We start from the raw sequence: 20,817 nt of genomic DNA on the forward strand, positions 1-20,817 counted from the left end.
GTCATCCCTGTACTTTATTGTTTTTTATGTCCTAATAAACCTTTCTGGTGTTTCTACTAATACCTTTGGTTTGGCATCCACGTTATTTTGGAACCAGCAGCGCCTTTGCAAGGGTCAAAGTTTTTCTTCTTCGCCTTCACTTCTATCAGGATTGGCTTATTCCTCTCCCTGGGACCCAGGCCCAGCAGCTGTTCCTGTCTCTCTGCCACCCACGGCGTGGGTTATATGCGAATATTCTATTCGCTCAAGGTGAGCGGCCACTACCTAGGGGCAAGCCTCGCCCACTTACGGTCAACTTGTCTTAATTTACCATTCTGTTATAGTGGTAACGCACGAGGCGCCCTTGTCGGTCTCTTTTCTTTTTTCCATTTGCAGGTACATTGTTTAAATGGGCACTGTCACTTAAAAAAAAAAAAAACTGTTGACGTCTTGAGAAGTTTTGATCCGTCAGGGTCTGAGTGTTCAGACCCCGACAGATGTCTCGCTCAGCACACTCTTCTAGTTCGAGCTAACTTTACAATGTATGTCTATGGGATGGTCTCGGTCAGCTGCACTTTTCTGCTGGATCATTCTAACAATTGGTCGGGGTCTGAACACTCAGACCCTGACCAATCAAAACTTTTGACATGTCTCTCAATAGGGGGGATATAGACTTTGGATGTCACATGATTTAACACCGTGTTTCCCAACCACGGTGCCTTCAGCTGTTGCAAAACTACAACTCCCAGCATGCTCGGACAGCCTTCGGCTGTCCGGGCATGCTGGGAGTTGTAGTTTTGCACCAGCTACCTGACACTATGTTAAACTCACTACAGACTCTTCATTGGTTCACAGATGGACTTTTATTGCGGCACCACATAACCCCCGCCCTGAAAGAACTCAGACGCCGACACCATAGAAAGGGTAGATCAGTTTATACAAATAAAACCGTATACAACTCTCAGTCTGGCAGCCCTCATTTAGAAAAAAAAAAAATTAAGGTTTTTATAGTCCTTTAAGGGTTGTTTCCACACCATCATGCGTTTTTCACAGGATTATTACAGTATGTCGTACAGCGTGGCGAGAAGGCAATGAAGGTGGGTGAGGTCCAAGTAGCGAATGTCATCCGTAAGGCAAGCTTCACGGAGGATCAAACATGGCTGCCCGAGCATGATGACCGGTTCTTGTCAAGACCTGATAGTTGGAGGATGGCTGGTGATGGAGAAGACTATCTACAGGGTTTAAGGGGCTCCTTAGATGAATGAAACACTAAAGGGAAGTTTAAGAAGACTGGAAGGTATAGAAAGTGCATTGTATTCCATAGGTCGGGTCTGTATAGACTGTATATTAAATCGCTGCTCAAAAATAGAATGTGTTTAGGCTTCCTGTGATCTCGCGCGTAGAAAAAAAATAAAATAATAATAATGGCAAAAGCAAAAAAAAATAAAAAAAAAATCCTAAAGTTCAAGTATAAATAATCTCCTTTACTCTAACATTAGGCATTTACATTGTGTAGAAGGTATCTGTATGTAAACTTTGCAGAATTGCGCAAAAAGTCCATTCAAGTGAACCAGTCATGAGATGGGAGGACACATATACAATGTCCATAGAGTGCACCCATTATATAAGCTCCTCCTGGGTGCAAAACTACAACTCCCAGCATGCCCGGACAGCCTCCGGCTGTCCGGGCATGCTGGGAGTTGAAGTTTTGCAACAGCTGGAGGCACACTGAGATAGCAGAACATCCCTGCACATGGTGTGGTTTAAGGGGTACTCCACTGGAAAACAATTTATTTTTATTTATTTTTTAAATCAACTGGTGCCAGAAAAGTAAACAGATTTGTAAATTACTTCTATTTAAAAAAAAAAAAATCTTAATCCTTCCAGTACTTATCAGCCGCTGTATGATCCGCAGGAAATTCTTTTCTTTTTGAATTTCCTTTCTGCTCTCTGCTGACACCTCTGTCCATTTTAGGAACTGTCCAGAGCAGGAGCAAATCCCCATAGAAAATCTCTCCTGCTCTGGACAGTTCCTAAAATGGACAGAGGTGTCAGCAGAGAGCAGAAAGGACATTCAAAAAGAAAAGAACTTCCTGTAGATCAATAACAGCAGCTGATAAGTACTGGAAGGATTAAGATGTTTTAATAGAAGTAATTTACAGATCTGTTTAACTTTCTGGCACCAGTTGATTTAAAAATAAATGTTTCCAGTGGAGTACCCCTTTAAACCCTCTACTGTCACAGTATAGCGCACCCGAACCATGACGGTCTCACTTTAAAGATATAATAAAAGTCAATTACGACTCGTAACTCAGAATCGTCAGTTGTTCCCAATAACGAAAAAAAAAAAAGATGATTTCTATTTACAGGTCATATTAACAAAATATACACGGAAATATCCTGGTTTTTTTCCAGTCAGACCGGCATCATATTAAAATAAACTCGTATGAAATTTTAACATTACTTAAGGGTTTCGGCCAAATACTATTTGCCCTCAATATATATAATTTTTTTTCCTATACAATTTAAATATATTTATATTTATATATATTTATATAACATTACTTTCCGGAAAGTTCGAGATGCGGTATTTTGCGCTATGTCTGCCTGCGAGTCTGTCCGTTTTTGTTTTTTTTTTGCATAATTCCTGACGGAAACTTGTGTGCAGACAATATGGCGAAAAAAATACATCCCGTTCCTCCCTCCTACTCCTCAACTTTCTTAATTTTTACAAATCTACAAAAGGAGGGGAAAAAGTTGTTTTCTGTACATGAAAAAGAAAAATATATTAATGCAAAAAAAGTGACAACGGAGAAAACTTTGCATCCATCATGATAAAAAGGAACAAAAAATTATGATTCCAGTCTTACAGTGCAGGGCATTTTAAGGGGAGAGACCACCCCCTCTGGTGGGATGTACCATATTGTGAGCTCTGTGTTACCCCTGTTACCCCCCTCTGGGAGTCTCAGTCACCTCCTGGGACCTCAATGATCCTTTTTCTCCACAGTATTATGAATGATTTTTGCAAATTTCCTCAGCTGCTCGCTGGCCGAGTGCGATTCTGCCTGAAGTCGCTGGTTGTTCTGCCGGAGACTCGCCACTTCTACCTGCAGCGCCTCTTTATCCAGTTTTTCCTGTAAGATGACAAAATGGAAGGAGGAGTCACGGAAAGACAAAACTTAAAGGGGCAGTCCATAAGGGGATAAGTTTCAGATCGCGGGGGGGTCCGACCGCTGGGCCCCCCATACAAAACTGTCCCGTAGTAGAGCGGCAGCATGTTGGGACTGATGTGCTCTGTGTCCCGACGTGCTGCCTTGCTACATTCCGGGCTGTCCATTTTCACCGGGAGGCTCTCTTCTCTGTGCTCCGGGCCTGCCCCGGACTAGTGACGTTGCCTTGACGACGACACAGAGGGACGCGCATGAATGTCCCTGTGCATTGTCATCAAGGCAACGTCACTAGTCCGGGGCAGACCAGGAGCGCGGAGAAGAGGGCCCCCTGGTGAAAATGGACAGCCCGGAACGACTTACCCTCCCCACCGGACGGTCCCTGCAGCATAGATGGCCCAGACCCGCTCACCCTTCCTTCCCACAGAGGGGAGGTGGGTAGAAAACTAAAGGGGGGGGTCTGGATGATGACGGGGGTCTGGATGATGACATGGGGGATGATGTATTTCCCACTCTAGGCTTATAGTTGAGTCAATAACTTTTCCTGTGTTTTTGGGGTGAAATTAGGGGCCTCGGCTTATATTCGGGTCGGCTTATACTCGAGTATATATGGCAGATTTTGGCCATTGCTAACAATCTTATTGTTTCTTACATCTTTACCATTCCTTTTTTTGTACCTTAAAAAAATATATCTGATTGTTTCATATGGACAACTGCTTTACTTTTCATTTGCACGTTTTTTTTTTTTTTTTTTACATTTTTCACGTCTTTAAACGTTCTTATTCTGTACCTTATTCTCTCTCTCACTCTGGCTGAAGATTTTATTTTTTTTATTTTTTTGGCAAACAGACAGGAGTTGTAATTCTTTTTAGACCTGGTCGGGAGATGGTCTAGATTAAAGTTTTTTTTTTTTTGCAAGTTGCGGCAAAATTGGCACAAAAATCTAAAACACCCAGATAATAAATTAGTGACCTCTGCATCAGTCACTTTAAAAAATGGTCTAGCAACACCAAAAGGGAAAAAATAACAGATTTTAGAACTAAAAAAATTACCGCAAAAAAATAATAATAAAAAAAAAAAAAAACTGCAATTAGAGCAAAAATTTCTGAAAATCGCAAATGTAGACCCAAAAAAGCCATAAAACACAATGATAACAGTGACTTGTGCCGCATCCTACAGGTTTGTTCAGGTAATACTGCTTCAGCACGTTTCTTAGGACTTATGTCCCCGCATGGGCTTCAGCTACAGAAGAGCGCTGTGGACTGTCTCTGAACTGAGACATCGGTCTTGTCACGCTTGCTCTGTCAAATGATGGAGCCAAAACCACCCACAGAAGGAACACAGAGGTGGCTGCACATATACATATCTTGTAGATATACCGTGTTTTTTCGCTGTATAAGATGCACTTTTTCTTTCCCAAAACTGGGGGGGAAAAGATGGTGCCTCTTATACGGAGAATATACACCTATCACGGCGGCCCCTGCGGCCATCAACGGCCGGGACCCGCGGCTAATACAGGACATCACCGATCGCGGTGATGCCCTGTATTAACCCTTCAGACGCGGCGATCAAAGCGAAAGTGACACTAACCCGGCTGCTCAGTCGGGCTGTTCAGGACCGCCGCGGTGAAATCGCGGCGTCTCGAACAGCTTACAGGACACCGGGAGGGACCTTACCTGCCTCCTCGGTGTCTGCTCCGTGCCGGGATCCCCTGCATGGCCGGCGCTCTCCTTCACGTCGTCGCGCACGCCGCCCCGTCATCCAATAGGAGCGGCGCGCGTAGCAACGTGATGATGACGACAGAGAGCGTGGATCCCGGGGAAGAAGAAGTCCGGAGCATCGGGGACACCACGGGGACAGCGATGGAGGGCGACATCCAGGGCAGCGGTGACGGGTCCGGAGCAGCGGGGACACGCGAGTATTACCTCCTATAACAGTGGTATTCAACCTGCGGACCTCCAGATGTTGCAAAACTACAACTCCCAGCATGCCCGGACAGCCGTTGGCTGTCCGGGCATGCTGGGAGTTGTAGTTTTGCAACATCTGGAGGTCCGCAGGTTGAAGATCACTGTTGGGTTCAGAATCTTTTTTTTTCTAGATTTTGCACCTTTAAAATTGGGTGCGTCTTATATGCCGATGCGTCCTATAGGGCGAAAAATATAGTACTTTAAAGTTCTAGATGGGTTTATGACATTAATAAAGCTGCATGATTACAAGTGTCTGAGCGATAAGACATTTTCTCACCGTGAGAACGTTGTCTTTATTGTTAATTGTTGATGAACCATCTTCACCCGTCTGGCCCTCAGTAACTTATAGGTGTCTTAGGTTTACAATAACCCTATTATAGTGAGCGTAAAGTGGGGGATTTACAACAGGTTATTACCAAATTATAACCAGGCTATAGGCAAGTAAATGGCCCGGCTGGCTGACATTACTGGATGCTATCATTAAAGGGAAGCGGCGGCGGCGGCGGCGTCCTGGCTCATCATTACCTTTTGAAGATCTGTGTGGAGCTGTTTCAACATGACCTCAAGCTGTAGAACCTTCCCTGTGAGGTCAGGAATCACTTCTTCACTAAAAAAGAACACAATATAACATGGAATTATCTCAATGGCCAGACTGTTCAGTGAACTGACCTACATACAGAGCTTGGCAGAAATGAGCTACAAAATGTACCAGGCCCGGTCCCCGGGGATCGCTGTAAGCGAATGAACACTGGGATTTATTTGTAATGAAGGGAATATTAATGGTTGATGTGATGCGAGTTATATATACAGATACAAACTAACTGTTCTCGATTTGTCCTAGTCAGAAAAATAAATAATAATTTCTAATTCTTTGTCATGTCTATTCTCTGGGAAGCTAGGTGACAACTAATATGGCAGCCTGGGAAATACTGGAAAATATTTGGAAGGACATTACTGGCAGACAACCCTATCAGGACATATGGCTATAACAGAGAGGGGTCCTCTATTTGGGACCCTCCTCTATAAGATGCAGATGGTCAGTGTACTACATGGCTGTCCATTCAGTTAGAATGTAATACTTTATTTATGGCCAGACACTGTCTCTCCTTAATAGGACATCGGACCCCCATTTTTTCCCCCCATAACTAGTGTTTCTTGTGCCGGTTGTTTCTGTCTGACTTATTGTGTGTATCCTGACCTTTGTTTGTGACTTTCCTCTGCTTTTCAGTACTGATTTTGTACTGTGTTGCTATCTATGTTTTACCAATTTGCCTGCTCTGGCTTTGCCTTTGTTCGTGATTTTGTACTATGGTTACTAAAGAAAAAAAATCACTGAAAATGGGACAAAAATCACTCAAATTAACAGAAAAGAGGCCACACTTACTGGTACAAGGGCAAGTTGGAGGTTTGGGCTGGGAAGTGGCAGATGAAGTTCAACACTGATAAATGTAAGGTAATGCACATGGAGAGGAAAAATCCAGGCTGGGATTATGTTTTAAATGGGAGCAGACTTGGGACGACTGACATGGAAAAGGATTTAGGAGTCTTAGTTAATAGTAAATTTAGCTGTAGTGACCAGTGTCGGGCAGCTGCTGCCAAGGCAAATAAAATCATGGGGTGCAGCAATAGGGGCATAATCGCCCACGACAAGGAAATAATTCTACCGCTGTACAAATCACTAGTCAGACCACACATAGAATACTGTGTACAGTACTGGTCAGACCACACATGGAATACTGTGTACAGTACTGAGCACCAGTGTACAAGAAAGATATAGTGGAGCTGGAGAGGGTTCAAAGACGGGCAATCAGGGTAATACGGGGAATGGGAGGACTACAGTACCCAGAAAGATTTTCAGAATTCGGGTTATTTAGTTTAGAAAAATGAAGGCTTAGGGGAGACCTAATAACTATGTATAAATATATCAGGGGACAGTACAGAGATCTCTCCCATGATCTATTTATACCCAGGACTGTATCTATAACAAGGGGGCATCCTCTACGTCTAGAGGAAAGAAGGTTTCTACACCAGCACAGACTGGGGTTCTCTACTGTAAGAGCAGTGAGACTGTGGAATTCTCTCCCGGAGGAGGTGGTCATGGTGAACTCTGTAAAATAGTTCAAAAGGGGCCTGGATGCATTTTTGGAGAGTAAGAACATTGCTGGTTATGTATATTAGATTTATAGGGACAGAACGTTGATCCAGGGATTTATTCTGATGTCATATGTGGAGTCGGGAAGGAATTTTTACCTCTAGTATGAGGGTTTTTTGCCTTCCTCTGGATCAACTGAGTAGGGACTCATTAGGGTGATAGGTTGAACTTTATGGACTCTGGTCTTTTTTCAACCTTATGAACTAAGTTAGACCTCTATTCCCACTATGAGGCAGATCAGCCACAATGCTATATAGGGTCGCACAGGTGCAAAATACTGATGAACAACCACTCACACGCCTACTATTCATGAGGGGGTAGTTGCTTAGTATTATAGTTGCACACAGATAAGGCATATACAGGGTATATAAGGCATATCTATAGCGTGTAGGGCCCCACGCTGGCTTACAACCTATTAGTGATGCCCATACTATTCGATCAGTCGGGCTGGCCAGCATCTTATATGTGTACACGACAATGCACTGACACCCCAGGCATCACAAGGCCAGACCACATCGTAAAAAAAAAAAAAATATATATATATATGTATGTATATATATATATATATATATATATATATATATATATATATACTCCATATGATAAAAATTACCGTAGGTATAAGTTGATATTTTGACCAAAATACTACATCAGGGTGTCATTTTTTGTTTTCCTGTAATATTAGTGTAGGGAATCGCATGAGACTGATGACCCTTGACGTGGGTTGCAAGCTTCCGTATTTTTGCCAAAATATCAACTAATACCTCATGTTTATCATATGGAGTATATATATATATATATATATATATATATATATATATATTTTATGATGTGGTCTGGCCTTGTGATGTTGGGGGAGCCTGGGGTGTCAGTGCATTGTGGTGTACACATATAAGATGCTGGGCAGCTCGCCTGATCAAATAGTATGGCCGTCACTAATAGCGTTATGGCACCATGCTGGCTTACAACCTATCAAGTAATTGTCACCCTGTATATGCTTATCTGTGTGCAAGTAAAATACTAAGCAGCTACCCCCTCATGAGTAGTAGGCGCGTGAGTGGTTGTTCATCAGTATTTTGTACTTTGTGATAAGATTTTCAACCTATAGTTTTAACAGGAAATTCCAAAACACAGTTTAGGACAGCCGTGCCCCATACCTGGAGGTGGGGGTGGTGCGCGGTGTGTGCTGCCTCTCCAGGCTAAGGTGAGCGGTGCCACCACTTTGCACAGGACTCAAAGCTGTTTCGTTCAGAGAGAAGAGTGAGGCGGCTCTTTGCACTGTAAAGAAAGACAAAAAAGGCTTATTACATTGATCACACATTACTGCTACCTACACGGTAAATACATTGGTCGAAATCAGTGTTTCCCAACCAGTGTGCCTCCAGTTGTTGCAAAACTACAAGAAACGAATCAGTCGGCTGTCGGAGCATTCTGGGAGTGGCAGTTTTGTAACAGCTGGAGGCACACTGGTTGGGAAACATTGTTGTAGAAGTTCATCCTCTCTCATCAACCATACATCATTCATTACTGATTAATTTTAACCCTCTATGCTATTGTCAGTGAATGAGCATCTCTCCCTTTTCTTACATGTTGTCATAATATCTGCCATTACTACTTTACATTCCATAGCCTTACTGCTCTAGCTGTAAAGAACTCTTTCCAATAATGTTCCCTGGTCCCTTGTAAAGTCCTTACGAAGAATATATCATCCGCTAGTTTTATGTATGGTCCACACATATATTTGTATAATTACTTTTTTAATCTCCCTTTTTACACACCCTAAAATCTTATTTGCTTTCGCAGCTGCTGCTTGACATGGAGTCCGCTCCTGATTAGTTTAGTTGTTACCAAAATACCCAAGGGCGTTGCTTGCTCTCAGTTTTATTCTATTTAATGTCTTTGTATGAACAGGATTTAAATTAATCTGCCATTTTTTGAACCATGCTGCCAGCTTATCAAGGTCTTTCTATAATATTTTACAATTAAGCTGAGATTTAGGATTTTTCAAAGTTTGGTATCATCAGCAAAAACTTGAGTTTTTTAAGCCATACTGATTTATATTCCCCCCTTGAAATTATTTTCTAATGGTGTCTACTTTTTTATGAACCCTCTGACTTTTGCAGAGAGAGGGTGTGGAGTCTCATCACTGCACCTGGTCAGCTTATCGCCTGACTACACTGTAGCAGCCTAAACTGCTGAGACTGACAAGTGGGCTGGTGTCAGTTTAACTGGTGCGCAATATAGCTTTTTCCTATTTAACCCCTAGAGGATGCAGGTTGTAAATGTACATGCTGGGTGCCTGGTATGTATATTTAAAGCGTAATTGTCATGAAATCTGGGTGCAATAACCTACATACAGCCTTTGTACTGTGTGCAAGTGGTGTGTATAGCAATGTTTTTACCTAATATTTGCAGGCTTTCATGAACCCAAAAAATGCTTTTGATCAAAGCCACTGACGGTCAGATAGGCATGGCGCGAGGTACGTGATGCCCCGCTGCAGCCACGCCCATCCCCTGTATGTCAGCGCTGGGACCGCTGTGGGATTGACACACAGGTCCCAGCGCATGCACCCTTCAGCTCATCTAAGGTGCACTTCCCCAGCGAGTGCTCGCTCCTGCCGCTGTCTTCCTCCTCAGTGCGCCTGCGCAGTGCTAGGTGCAGAGAGCGCACTTCCTCTCTGCCCCTAGTATAGGGAACTGTCCTGCTTGTGTGAGCGTTTCCGAAGAGAGGAGAAGAAGAGGTTCCAGCGCTTACATACAGGGGGCGGGCGTGGTGGTGGCGGGGCATCGCTGACCTCGCGCCACGCCTATCCAACCGTCAGTGGCTTTGATCAAAAGCATTTTTTGGGTCATGAAAGCCTGCAAATATTAGGTAAAAACATTGCTATACACACCACCTGCACACAGTACAAAGGCTGTGTGCAGGTTATTGCCCCCAGATTTCATGACAGTTGCGCTTTAACCGCAGATAATTAACAGCATATAAGTAATCACAACCTCAAACTAGTCTTCCAGGTAGCACTTCACACACATTTTACCTTCATAGGCTTTGGCTGCACTGACAAGACTTGACCACTCTAGGCCTGATGCAGTGTCTGGCAGCGGCATCATACCTGGGTCAACATGCCTGGACTCTCGAACCTCTGTAAGTGACAGCTCGGAAGACGAGATGGTGGCTATGGAAAGAAACAACAATATGAGATGGTTACGGAACTAAAATAATGTTCATCTTTTTTTCCTTTTAAATGTATTCACTCAATGACCATGTAGAAAGTCATAAATACAGAATCAGCCAGTCACCGTCAGAGACCAGAATAATGGCCCACATTTACTGTGGCTGTTGCGTCATGATTATGGACCAGAATGCATGTAAAGTTGTGGCGCACAGCAATTGATAAAAATGTATTATATTCACGTGTACAGTTTTTTCAAAAGGAACGATCCAGCAAAAGAAAACTTTTTATGGAACATCTTTAAAAACCTGTACATCCATGGGCACAAGAACTATAACACAACGTGTTTCGGTGACTGCATGATATTAATCATGGATCATGTCCATGATTAAAGGGGTATTCCAGGCAAAAAACATCTAATCCACTATCGAAAGTATAGGGGATAATATGTCTGATCACGGGGGGCCCGCCACTGGGCCCCCCGCGATCTCCCTGCAGCAGCCCGCATTCTATGCGTAGCTGTCTCTGAAGTTTCAGAAACCTCCGGTGGCGTGACGTCACGTCCCCGACTCGGAAGCCCGGAGGTTTCCGAAACTTCAGACGCAGCTATGCATAGAATGCGGGCTGCTGCAGGGAGATCGCGGGGGTCCCACCGGCGGGCTCCCCGCGATCAGACATCTTATCCCCTATTGAAGAAAGATGAAGATGATCCAGCAGAGTCTTGCAAATTCAGTTTATTCAGTATAAAATCAATGCATCGACAACAGTGGGGTAATACTGGATGCATTCAGGACAGCAATCTGCTGTGACAAAGGACAGATTGCTGAACGAAACCGCGTCCAGTATTACCCCACTGTTGTCGATGTATTGATTTTATACTGAATAAACCGAATTTGCAAGACTCTGCTGGATCATCTTCATCTTTCTTCATTACGTTGTGCACCTGGTCCAGGCGGATCTGTGCAGAGTCACCAGGGGAGGTGAGCTGACTCACATTTGTGCATCTTATCCCCTATCCTTTTGATAGGGGATAAGATGTTTTTGTCCGGAATACCCCTTTAAGGTTCTGCATTGACCGAAACGCATCAGTCTAACTGTGCATTTGGATTAGTGGCTGTGACTTCAGGCTATCCGTGCAGGAGGAACATCAGAGAGGGTGAGAGTTGGTGTGCACTGTCTCTGGGTTTGCCAAATTATATATTTATTATGTTGTGTGCACCAAAAAAACAGGAAAATGCGCCTTATCGTGGATCATGGCCATAAAGGCGTTGGGTTTGGCTCGCTGTAGTATAAGGTGTATGAACTAAACTAAAACTGCACAATGTAAACTTAGACTAGACAGTTGTGACACATATGTCAATCAGCCTAAACCACCGTGTTTTAGTATATACCCCCAATATATCTCTGCGACTACATGCATGGGACAGAATCATGTAAGGCAGTCCCATTCCATGCATAAGTACAGTTGTAATTAGAGATGAGCGAACTTACAGTAAATTCGATTCGTCACAAACTTCTCGGCTCGGCAGTTGATGCCTTATCCTGCATAAATTAGTTCAGCTTTCAGGTGCTCCGGTGGGCTGGAAAAGATGGATACTGTCCTAGAAAAGAGTCTCCTAGGACTGTATCCACCTTTTCCAGCCCACGGGAGCACCTGAAAGCTGAACTAATTTATGCAGGATAAGTCATCAACTGCCGAGCCGAGAAGTTCGTGACGAATCGAATTTACTGTAAGTTCGCTCATCTCTAGTTGTAATGGTGACTCCATGTATCCTGGAGAAAAACAATACGCACAATTATGTACGTTATCTATGTTACATAGCTTTTATGCTTACCGGATTTCTCTGGCATGCCAGGCTGGTGCTGGCGGCGCACAGGAAGAGTACTGGATGGGTATGGGTTCGTAAAGAAGACATCGCTGCTCCGAGAGGAGTCGGCCGACGGGGAGCAGGCAAACCCCGCGTCTCTGCGTCCGCTGCACAGGCTCTCGTCGGAAAGTGTTCTCTGCAGGGTTTTCTGAGGAGACTGTGGGAGCAAGTTAACAGCATTAGAAACCGGTTAGAGGATTTGCAGATTCTGAGTATTATCCTCTACACTTAATGAGGTAATGCAGGGTACACAGGCAGGAAAGGAACAGATTAGAGCTGTGTGGTGCGCCTCCAGCTGTTGCTAAACTACAACTCCCAGCATGCCCGGACAGCCTTCGGCTGTCCGGGCATGCTGGGAGTTGTAGTTTTGCAACAGCTAGAGGCACCCTGGTTGGGAAACACTGGATTAGAGTAACATTTTAAGGGGTACTCCCCTGGGAAACATTTTTTTTTTATCAACTGGTGCCAGAAAGTTATACAGATTTGTAAATTACTTTAATTAAAAAATCTTAATCCTTCCAGTAATTATCAGCTGCTGTATGCTCCACAGGAAGTGCTTTTCTTTTTAAATTTCCTTCCTGTCTGAACACAGTGCTCTCTGCTGACACCTCTGTCTATGTCAGGAACTGTTTGCAGGATAGGTTTGCTATGGGGATTTGCACCTACGCTGGACAGTTCCTAAAATGGACAGAGGTGTCAGCAGAGAGCACTGTGGTCAGACAGAAAGGAAATTCAAAAAGAAAAGAACTTCCTCTGGAACATACTGCAGCTGATAAGTATTGGAAGGATTAAGATTTTTAAATAGAAGTAATTTACAAATCTGTTTAATTTTCTGGCACCGGTTGACAAAAAAAAAAAATAAGGACTCGGCCCATTTTGGCCTTAAGGACTCAGACAATTTAATTTTTACGTTTTCATTTTTTCCTCCTCGCCTTCTAAAAATCATAACTCTTTTATATTTTCATCCACAGACTAGTATGAGGGCTTGTTTTTTGCGCGACCAGTTGTCCTTTGTAATGACATAATTCATTATATCATAAAATGTATGGCGCAACCAAAAAACACTATTTGTGGGGAAATTTAAAAGGAAAAACGCAATTTTGCTAATTTTGGAAGGTTTCATTTTCACGCCGTACAATTTATGGTAAAAATGACGTGTGTTCTTTATTCTGAGGGTCAATACGATTAAAATGATACCCATTATTATATACTTTTCTATTATTGTTGTGTTTAAAAAAAATTCACAAACTTTTTAACCAAATTAGTACGTTTATAATCCCTTTATTTTGATGACCTCTAACTTTTTTATTTTTCCGTATAAGCTGCGGTATGGGGGCTCATTTTTTGCGCCATGATCTGTACTTTTTTTTGATACCACATTTGCATATAAAAAACTTTTAATACATTTTTTATAATTTTTTAATTAATAAAATGTATTAAAAAAGTAGCAATTTTGGACTTTTTTTTTTTTCGTTCACGCCGTTCACCGTACGGGATCATTAACATTTTATTTTAATAGTTTTTTTTACACTTTTGGGGGGTAAAATAGGAAAAAACGGACGTTTTACATTTTTATTGGTGGAGGGGATTTTTCACTTATTTTTTACTTTAACATTTTTTTACACTTGAATAGTCCCCATAGGGGACTATTCATAGCAATACCATGATTGCTAATACTGATCTGTTCTATGTATAGGACATAGAACAGATCAGTGTTATCGGTGATCTTCTGCTCTGGTCTGCTCGATCACAGACCAGAGCAGGAGACGCCAGGAGGAGGACGGAGGAAGGTGAGGGGACCTTCGTGCGGCTTTATGAATGATCGGATCCCCGCAGCAGCGCTGCGGGCGATCCGATCATTCATTCAAATCGCGCACTGCCGCAGATGCCGGGATCTGTATTGATCCCGGCACCTGAGGGGTTAATGGCGGACGCCTGCGAGATCGCGGGCGTCGGCCATTGCCGGCAGGTCCCTGGTTGCGATCAGCAGCCGGGATCAGCCGCGCATGACACGGGCATCGCTCCGATGCCCGCGGTTATGCACAGGACGTAAATGTACGTCCTGGTGCGTTAAGTACCACCGCACCAGGACATACATTTACGTCCTGCGTCCTTAAGGGGTTAAAGGCCATCTGTGGCCGAAAACAAGTTTAAGTTATGTGTTTGATCGCGGTGGGTCCGACTGCTGGGACCCCCCACAATCTCCTGCATGGTGCCATGGCTCTGCCCGCAGCGTGACGTCGCAGCCGACACGTCTCCTATATAGAGCTATATGGGGAGGGCCGTGGAGGGAGTGTACTGTAGACCTCTCTAGGTCGACGCTACGTGCATTAGTGCTCTCACTGAGCGCTAATGCGGGGGCCCTGTTCAGGAGATCACGGGGGATCCCAGCGGTCAGACCCCCATGATCAAACACTTATCCCCTATTTTGCAGATAGGAGATAAGTGTTAAAACGCTGAAGATGTCCTTTAAGGAAGTCCGTATAGTGATGTATAGTCCGTATTGCAATGTATAGGGTGAAATCTGCTGCAAAATCCCCAATACATGCAGATTGTGTCAGAATTGTCAGTGCTTCCACTACTAGAACATTATTATATTTCCCTTTGCATTATCAAAAATACTGTATTCGTTCTCCCTTTCTAGCGTCACTTTGTCCCTTTTCTGCATTTAAAACCAATATATCATTAATAATTCCTAAATCCAGCCCCGACCACACTATCTGGGGGAATATACGACGACACGTGTACAGTTCTCTCTGCACTAATAGAATCACACCCCAGCCCTCCTGCTTGTAAACTTGTAATGTGAATTCAGGTCAATGTGGCTTAATGTGCAAACAGTCACTTTAATATGAGAGACCCTCCAGCAAACAGCAAATTTTGCCTTTGGCTACAGGCAAAAACGTAGTACTACATGCAGCCAGTCAAATCCGCATTACATGTAAGAGTTGGTTTGACAGGGCAGGAGTCTTTGCCTGTTCATGGATTTCTGATCCGGCTGGTAGACCGGATCCTAAGCGTTCATATTCCATAACTGGACGAGAATGAAAATCAATTTTAGGGTTATGTTCACATGCAGCGTATGTGCTAAAAATGTCATGCATGTTTTCTCTGAATAAAATCTGCACCCAAGGCTGTGGGTTTGATGTTGAGGATTTCATTGCAGCTTTGATGCTGCGGCCAATGAGAGAAGAATACACGCTGCAGATTTTACCTGCAAGTTCTTTTTGTGAAAAACACAGCACATACCCTATGTGTGAACATACCCTTAAGATGAAACAATTATTTTTTGATGGAGCTTTGCTGGGAATTGTAGTTTTACAATGGCTGGAGGCACACTGGTTTGAAAGCACTGGTTTAGGGGTTCTGGTCTGGGGTCTGTATTATTTTAGGGCAGTGTTTCCCAACCAGTGTGCCTCCAGCTGTTGCAAAACTACCACTCTGAGCATGCTGATAGATCACACCCCAGTTCAGGGGCTCTGGTCTCAGGTCTGTATTAGTTTAGGGGCTCTGGTCTTGGGTCTGTATTAGTTTAGGGGCTCTGGTCTGGGGTCTGTATTAGTTCAGGGGCTCTGGTCTGGGGTCTGTATTGGTTCAGGGGCTCTGGTCTTGGGTCTGTATTAGTTCAGGGGCTCTGGTCTGGGGTCTGTATTAGTTCAGGGGCTCTGGTCTGGGGTCTGTATTAGTTCAGGGGCTCTGGTCTGGGGTCTGTATTAGTTCAGGGGCTCTGGTCTGGGGTCTGTATTAATTCAGGGGCTCTGGTCTGGGGTCTGTATTGGTTCAGGGGCTCTGGTCTGGGGTCTGTATTAGTTCAGGGGCTCTGGTATGGGGTCTGTATTAGTTCAGGGGTTCTGGTCTGGGGTCTGTATTAGTTTAGGGGCTCTGGTCTGGGGTCTGTATTAGGTTAGGGGCTCTGGTCTGGGGTCTGTATTGGTTCAGGGGCTCTGGTCTGGGGTCTGTATTGGTTCAGGGGCTCTGGTCTGGGGTCTGTATTAGTTCAGGGGCTCTGGTCTGGGGTCTGTATTAGTTCAGGGGCTCTGGTCTGGGGTCTGTATTAGTTCAGGGGCTCTGGTCTGGGGTCTGTATTAGTTCAGGGGCTTTGGTCTGGGGTCTGTATTAGTTCAGGGGCTCTGGTCTGGGGTCTGTATTAGTTCAGGGGCTCTGGTCTCAGGTCTGTATTAGTTTAGGGGCTCTGGTCTGGGGTCTGTATTAGTTTAGGGGCTCTGGTCTGGGGTCTGTATTAGTTCAGGGGCTCTGGTCTGGGGTCTGTATTGGTTCAGGGGCTCTGGTCTTGGGTCTGTATTAGTTCAGGGGGTCTGGTCTGGGGTCTGTATTAGTTCAGGGGCTCTGGTCTGGGGTCTGTATTAGTTCAGGGGCTCTGGTCTGGGGTCTGTATTAGTTCAGGGGCACTGGTCTGGGGTCTGTATTAGTTTAGGGGCGCTGGTCTGGGGTCTGTATTAGTTTAGGGGCACTGGTCTGGGGTCTGTATTAGTTTAGGGGCACAGGTCTGGGGTCTGTATTAGTTTAGGGGCTCTGGTCTGGGGTTTGTATTAGTCTAGGGGCTCTGGTCTGGGGGCGGTATTAGTCTAGGGGCTCTGGTCTGGGGTCTGTATTAGTTTAGGGCAGTGTTTCACAACCAGTGTGCCTCCAGCTTTTGCAAAACTACAACTCACATACAAAATCACACACAAAAAGTACCTGGTATCTATTATAGAAGAGGAAATATGTCTTGCATGAAACATAAAAGCCTGTTTGAAAAGTTTGTTCTCCTTTGTCAGTGCTTTGTTGTGTCTGATACTGTGTAAGGTTATGCCTTAAAGTGGTTATCCAGGATTCAGATTTTTTCCAAAACAGCGCCACGCCTGCCCTAAGTTTGTGTGTGGTACTGCAGCTCAGTTACATTGAAGTGAATGGAGCCAAGCTGTAATACCACTCACAACCTAAGGAGAGGCATGGTGATGATTTTGTGAAATATTTTTTTTTAAATGGAAGCCAATGGGACGTGAAGAGAGAATATTGTTGAAAAAAAAAAGAAGGGTGACTGGAAAAGTATGCAAAAATGAACAGGCCCCACACAGGTAGCCGAGAGTGCAATGAAAGGTGGTATAGGAGGGGGAAAAAAAAAATAAATAAAAAAAAAAATTTATATTTATATATATATATATATATATATATATATATATATATATATATATATATATAAAGTGTCATAAAGCTGCCAGTGAAAGTAAAACTAGAAAGGTCGACGACAAAGGATTCAACACAAAGAGGAAAGATAAGTGGCATTACAAAGGGCAGAGCAGACGGTGTGTCAGAGCCCTGATCTTCCAGGACAGGGACATCTGTCATCTCACCATGCAGTCCTGCTCCTGCTCTGGCCCCAGATTGTCCATAATAATCAGCCGCTTCAGATCATCCTCAATGGTTGACTTGTAATTCTTGCGAGGCGACCGGAGATCCCGCAGCGAGGCCCGTAGCCTGGGCTGTCCGAAGACGTTCTTTGTGTTAGGATCTACTTGTCTAATAATAAATAAAACGGGAGAGAAAGAGTTAAAATTCACAAACCCCTCCAAGTAACATACACGGCACACTTCTATATACTACATATACAGGCCGCCCTGCTTCTGCATACACACAACAGATGTTCACGTAATCCTCTCTCTCCAGCATTTTTTGTCTCTTACAACTGACCTAAATACTTCAGACAATGGAGAGAACCCCGGGCTCCGAACTGTCTCATCACGTGACGCCACAAGTGCTAATGCACCAGTCGCTGGCAATTTAAAGGGACGTTACACTTTAGGGGGGCAAGCTTTGCTCATTCTGCATGGTGGTGTGAAAAATCAAGACACTAATGTTGTTCTAGGACTGAAATGCCTTTGTTTAATTCAGCGTTTCCCGACCAGGGTGCCTCGGGCTGTTTCAAAACTACAACTCCCAGCATGCCCGCAGGCATGCTAGGAGTTGTGTTTTTTTTTTTTTTTACAACTGGAGGCACCATGGTTGGGGTAACACTGAATGGATATGGAGTGAGTGCAGAGGAGCTGGACAACCCCCTTAAAATAGAAAAAAAGGTAATACTTATGTTCTGCTATAACCCTATGAAAGGAAAAGATGTTTAGCAGGAGATTATATATATATATATATATATATATATATATATATATATATATATATATATATCGATAGAGCATATATAGATAGATAGAGCATATATAGATAGATACAAAAATATAGAAGCAGCACACCACAGGTAGATTTCAAAGGAACGGTGAATTTATTCCATGATGTGAGAGACTACGTTTCTCCAGCCTCACGCTGGCTTTCTCAAGTGCTTAATGAGTGACATATATGAGGCTTAAATAAGCCAACCAATTACAGAGTTTGTGACATCATCACATAGTGATCATATATAAACAATGTATAAAACCATAAATTATTAAGACATCGTATACAAAAATGTGTTACATAAATACAGATATATGTGTGTCCAGTGCAGATCCACACCTATTTGTCACCCGATCGTGACGTGTAATAAAGTGTCCATAAAAAAAGTTCATACTTCTACTATATGTAGAATACCTTCTGAGCCGCTCTCATGACACCATCCTTCCGGGACGCCGATATCTCGTGGTTACAGCTGATTAGGCTTCCGGGATAGAGGTACGTCACCAAGCGTCTATAGCAACCTCGAGACTGGCGTGATGATTCGGAGGTTGCTATAGACGCTTGGTGACGTACCTCTATCCCGGAAGCCTAATCAGCTGTAACCACGAGATATCGGCGTCCCGGAAGGATGGTGTCATGAGAGCGGCTCAGAAGGTATTCTACATATAGTAGAAGTATGAACTTTTTTTATGGACACTTTATTACACGTCACGATCGGGTGACAAATAGGTGTGGATCTGCACTGGACACACATATATCTGTATTTATGTAACACATTTTTGTATACGATGTCTTAATAATTTATGGTTTTATACATTGTTTATATATGATAATCACTATGTGATGATGTCACAAACTCTGTAATTGGTTGGCTTATTTAAGCCTCATATATGTCACTCATTAAGCACTTGAGAAAGCCAGCGTGAGGCTGGAGAAACGTAGTCTCTCACATCATGGAATAAATTCACCGTTCCTTTGAAATCTACCTGTGGTGTGCTGCTTCTATATTTTTGTATGCATTGAGGAACCAGTGGACCGAGGTTCAGAATATGCGGGCACCCCAATTTCTTTTTTTCTTGACACTTCTGGAGGTGCTGTTCTTATTGGATATTTAGATAGATAGATAGAGAGAGAGAGAGAGAATAGAGTGTATATATATATATATATATATATATAGATAGATAGAGCATATAAATATATATATAGATAGATAGATGGATAGATAGAGAGAGAGAGAATAGAGTGTATATATATACACATATATATATATATATATATATATATATAGAGCATATAAATATATATATATATATATATATATATATATATATATATACAGATAGATGGATAGATAGAGAGAGAGAATAGAGTGTATATGTGTGTGTGTGTATATATATATATATATATATATATATATATATATATATATATATAGTTTATATATATGAGTATATAGTACAATGACTTGGTGACATGTGTAAAGCTGGGAATACATTTTAGATCCCGATCCCCTTCACACACGCGCTAGGCCAGGCATGTATTTTAAATAGGGGCCCACATATACATTATATCAGTGGATGTCGAGGCAGCATGCATTTTAGGCCTCGGCTTTACTTACTGTCTATGGCAGTGTTTTCCAAAACAGGGTGTCCCCAGCTGTTGCAAAACGACAACTCCCAGCATGCCCGGACAGCCTTCGGCTGTCCGGGCATACTGGGAGTTGTAGTTTTGCAACAGCTGGAGGCACGCTATTTGGGAAAACACTGCATTAGATTGTAAGCCACCTTTAATGTTTATGGCCAACTTTTTATCCTGTTCAGCAGTGATACAAAAGCCAAAAATATTAGAAAAAAAAAATATCTGTTGTGTAAAGGACAACGATGATCCCTGGAATAATGTGTAAGTGCTGTGCCCCTTTACACATGCGACATGAGGCCAGCGGGCACATAAAGACATCTAGATAGTCTACTTTAGGGTAAACATTGGGTCATTTGTGACCCCAAAAGCAATGCAACAGACAAATGAATGCGCTTCAAAGACAAAGAGACATCTATGGACGTGTTAATTGTTCACTATTTCAAACTTCCCTCCATGTGATAGCCTAGGTGATTCCAAATATTTCTGTAAACCATTTAAAATCGTTCCTGTGATCAATGGTAATAATTTTTGACAAGACGTTCAGATAAGTCAAAAGTTGTTGATCGCATCAGGTCTTACTGCTGAGACCCACTAGGGTTATTATTATTAGCCAGGGGAAGCGGGCGGAATTGCGCTCCACTCCATGACGGGCCGAGAGATCCATACATTTCTCTGTATAATATGGATCTGCATGTATGGATCTTT

General features: G+C 43.2%; 1 protein-coding gene across 11 annotated transcripts in view; it reads right to left on the bottom strand.

The window, feature by feature from the left end:
• Positions 1 to 2,601: 2,601 nt before the first annotated feature.
• SIPA1L3 (signal induced proliferation associated 1 like 3) overlaps positions 2,602 to 20,817 on the bottom strand; it is a 215,151-nt gene continuing 196,935 nt past the window's right edge. For 10 of the 11 annotated variants that reach the window (XM_056537654.1, XM_056537652.1, XM_056537646.1 and 7 more), the window contains 6 exons: positions 17,661 to 17,826; positions 12,274 to 12,463; positions 10,304 to 10,441; positions 8,423 to 8,543; positions 5,639 to 5,720; positions 2,602 to 3,113 (listed from right to left, as the gene is read on the bottom strand). In XM_056537654.1, the coding sequence (XP_056393629.1) occupies positions 2,964 to 3,113; positions 5,639 to 5,720; positions 8,423 to 8,543; positions 10,304 to 10,441; positions 12,274 to 12,463; positions 17,661 to 17,826 (847 nt within the window). In that variant the 3' untranslated portion in view covers positions 2,602 to 2,963. The remainder of the gene's footprint in view (positions 3,114 to 5,638; positions 5,721 to 8,422; positions 8,544 to 10,303; positions 10,442 to 12,273; positions 12,464 to 17,660; positions 17,827 to 20,817) is intronic. The other variant, XM_056537653.1, reaches the window with a different exon arrangement.

This window comes from Hyla sarda, chromosome 9, assembly GCF_029499605.1.
Source record: "Hyla sarda isolate aHylSar1 chromosome 9, aHylSar1.hap1, whole genome shotgun sequence".
Lineage (NCBI taxonomy): Eukaryota > Metazoa > Chordata > Amphibia > Anura > Hylidae > Hyla > Hyla sarda.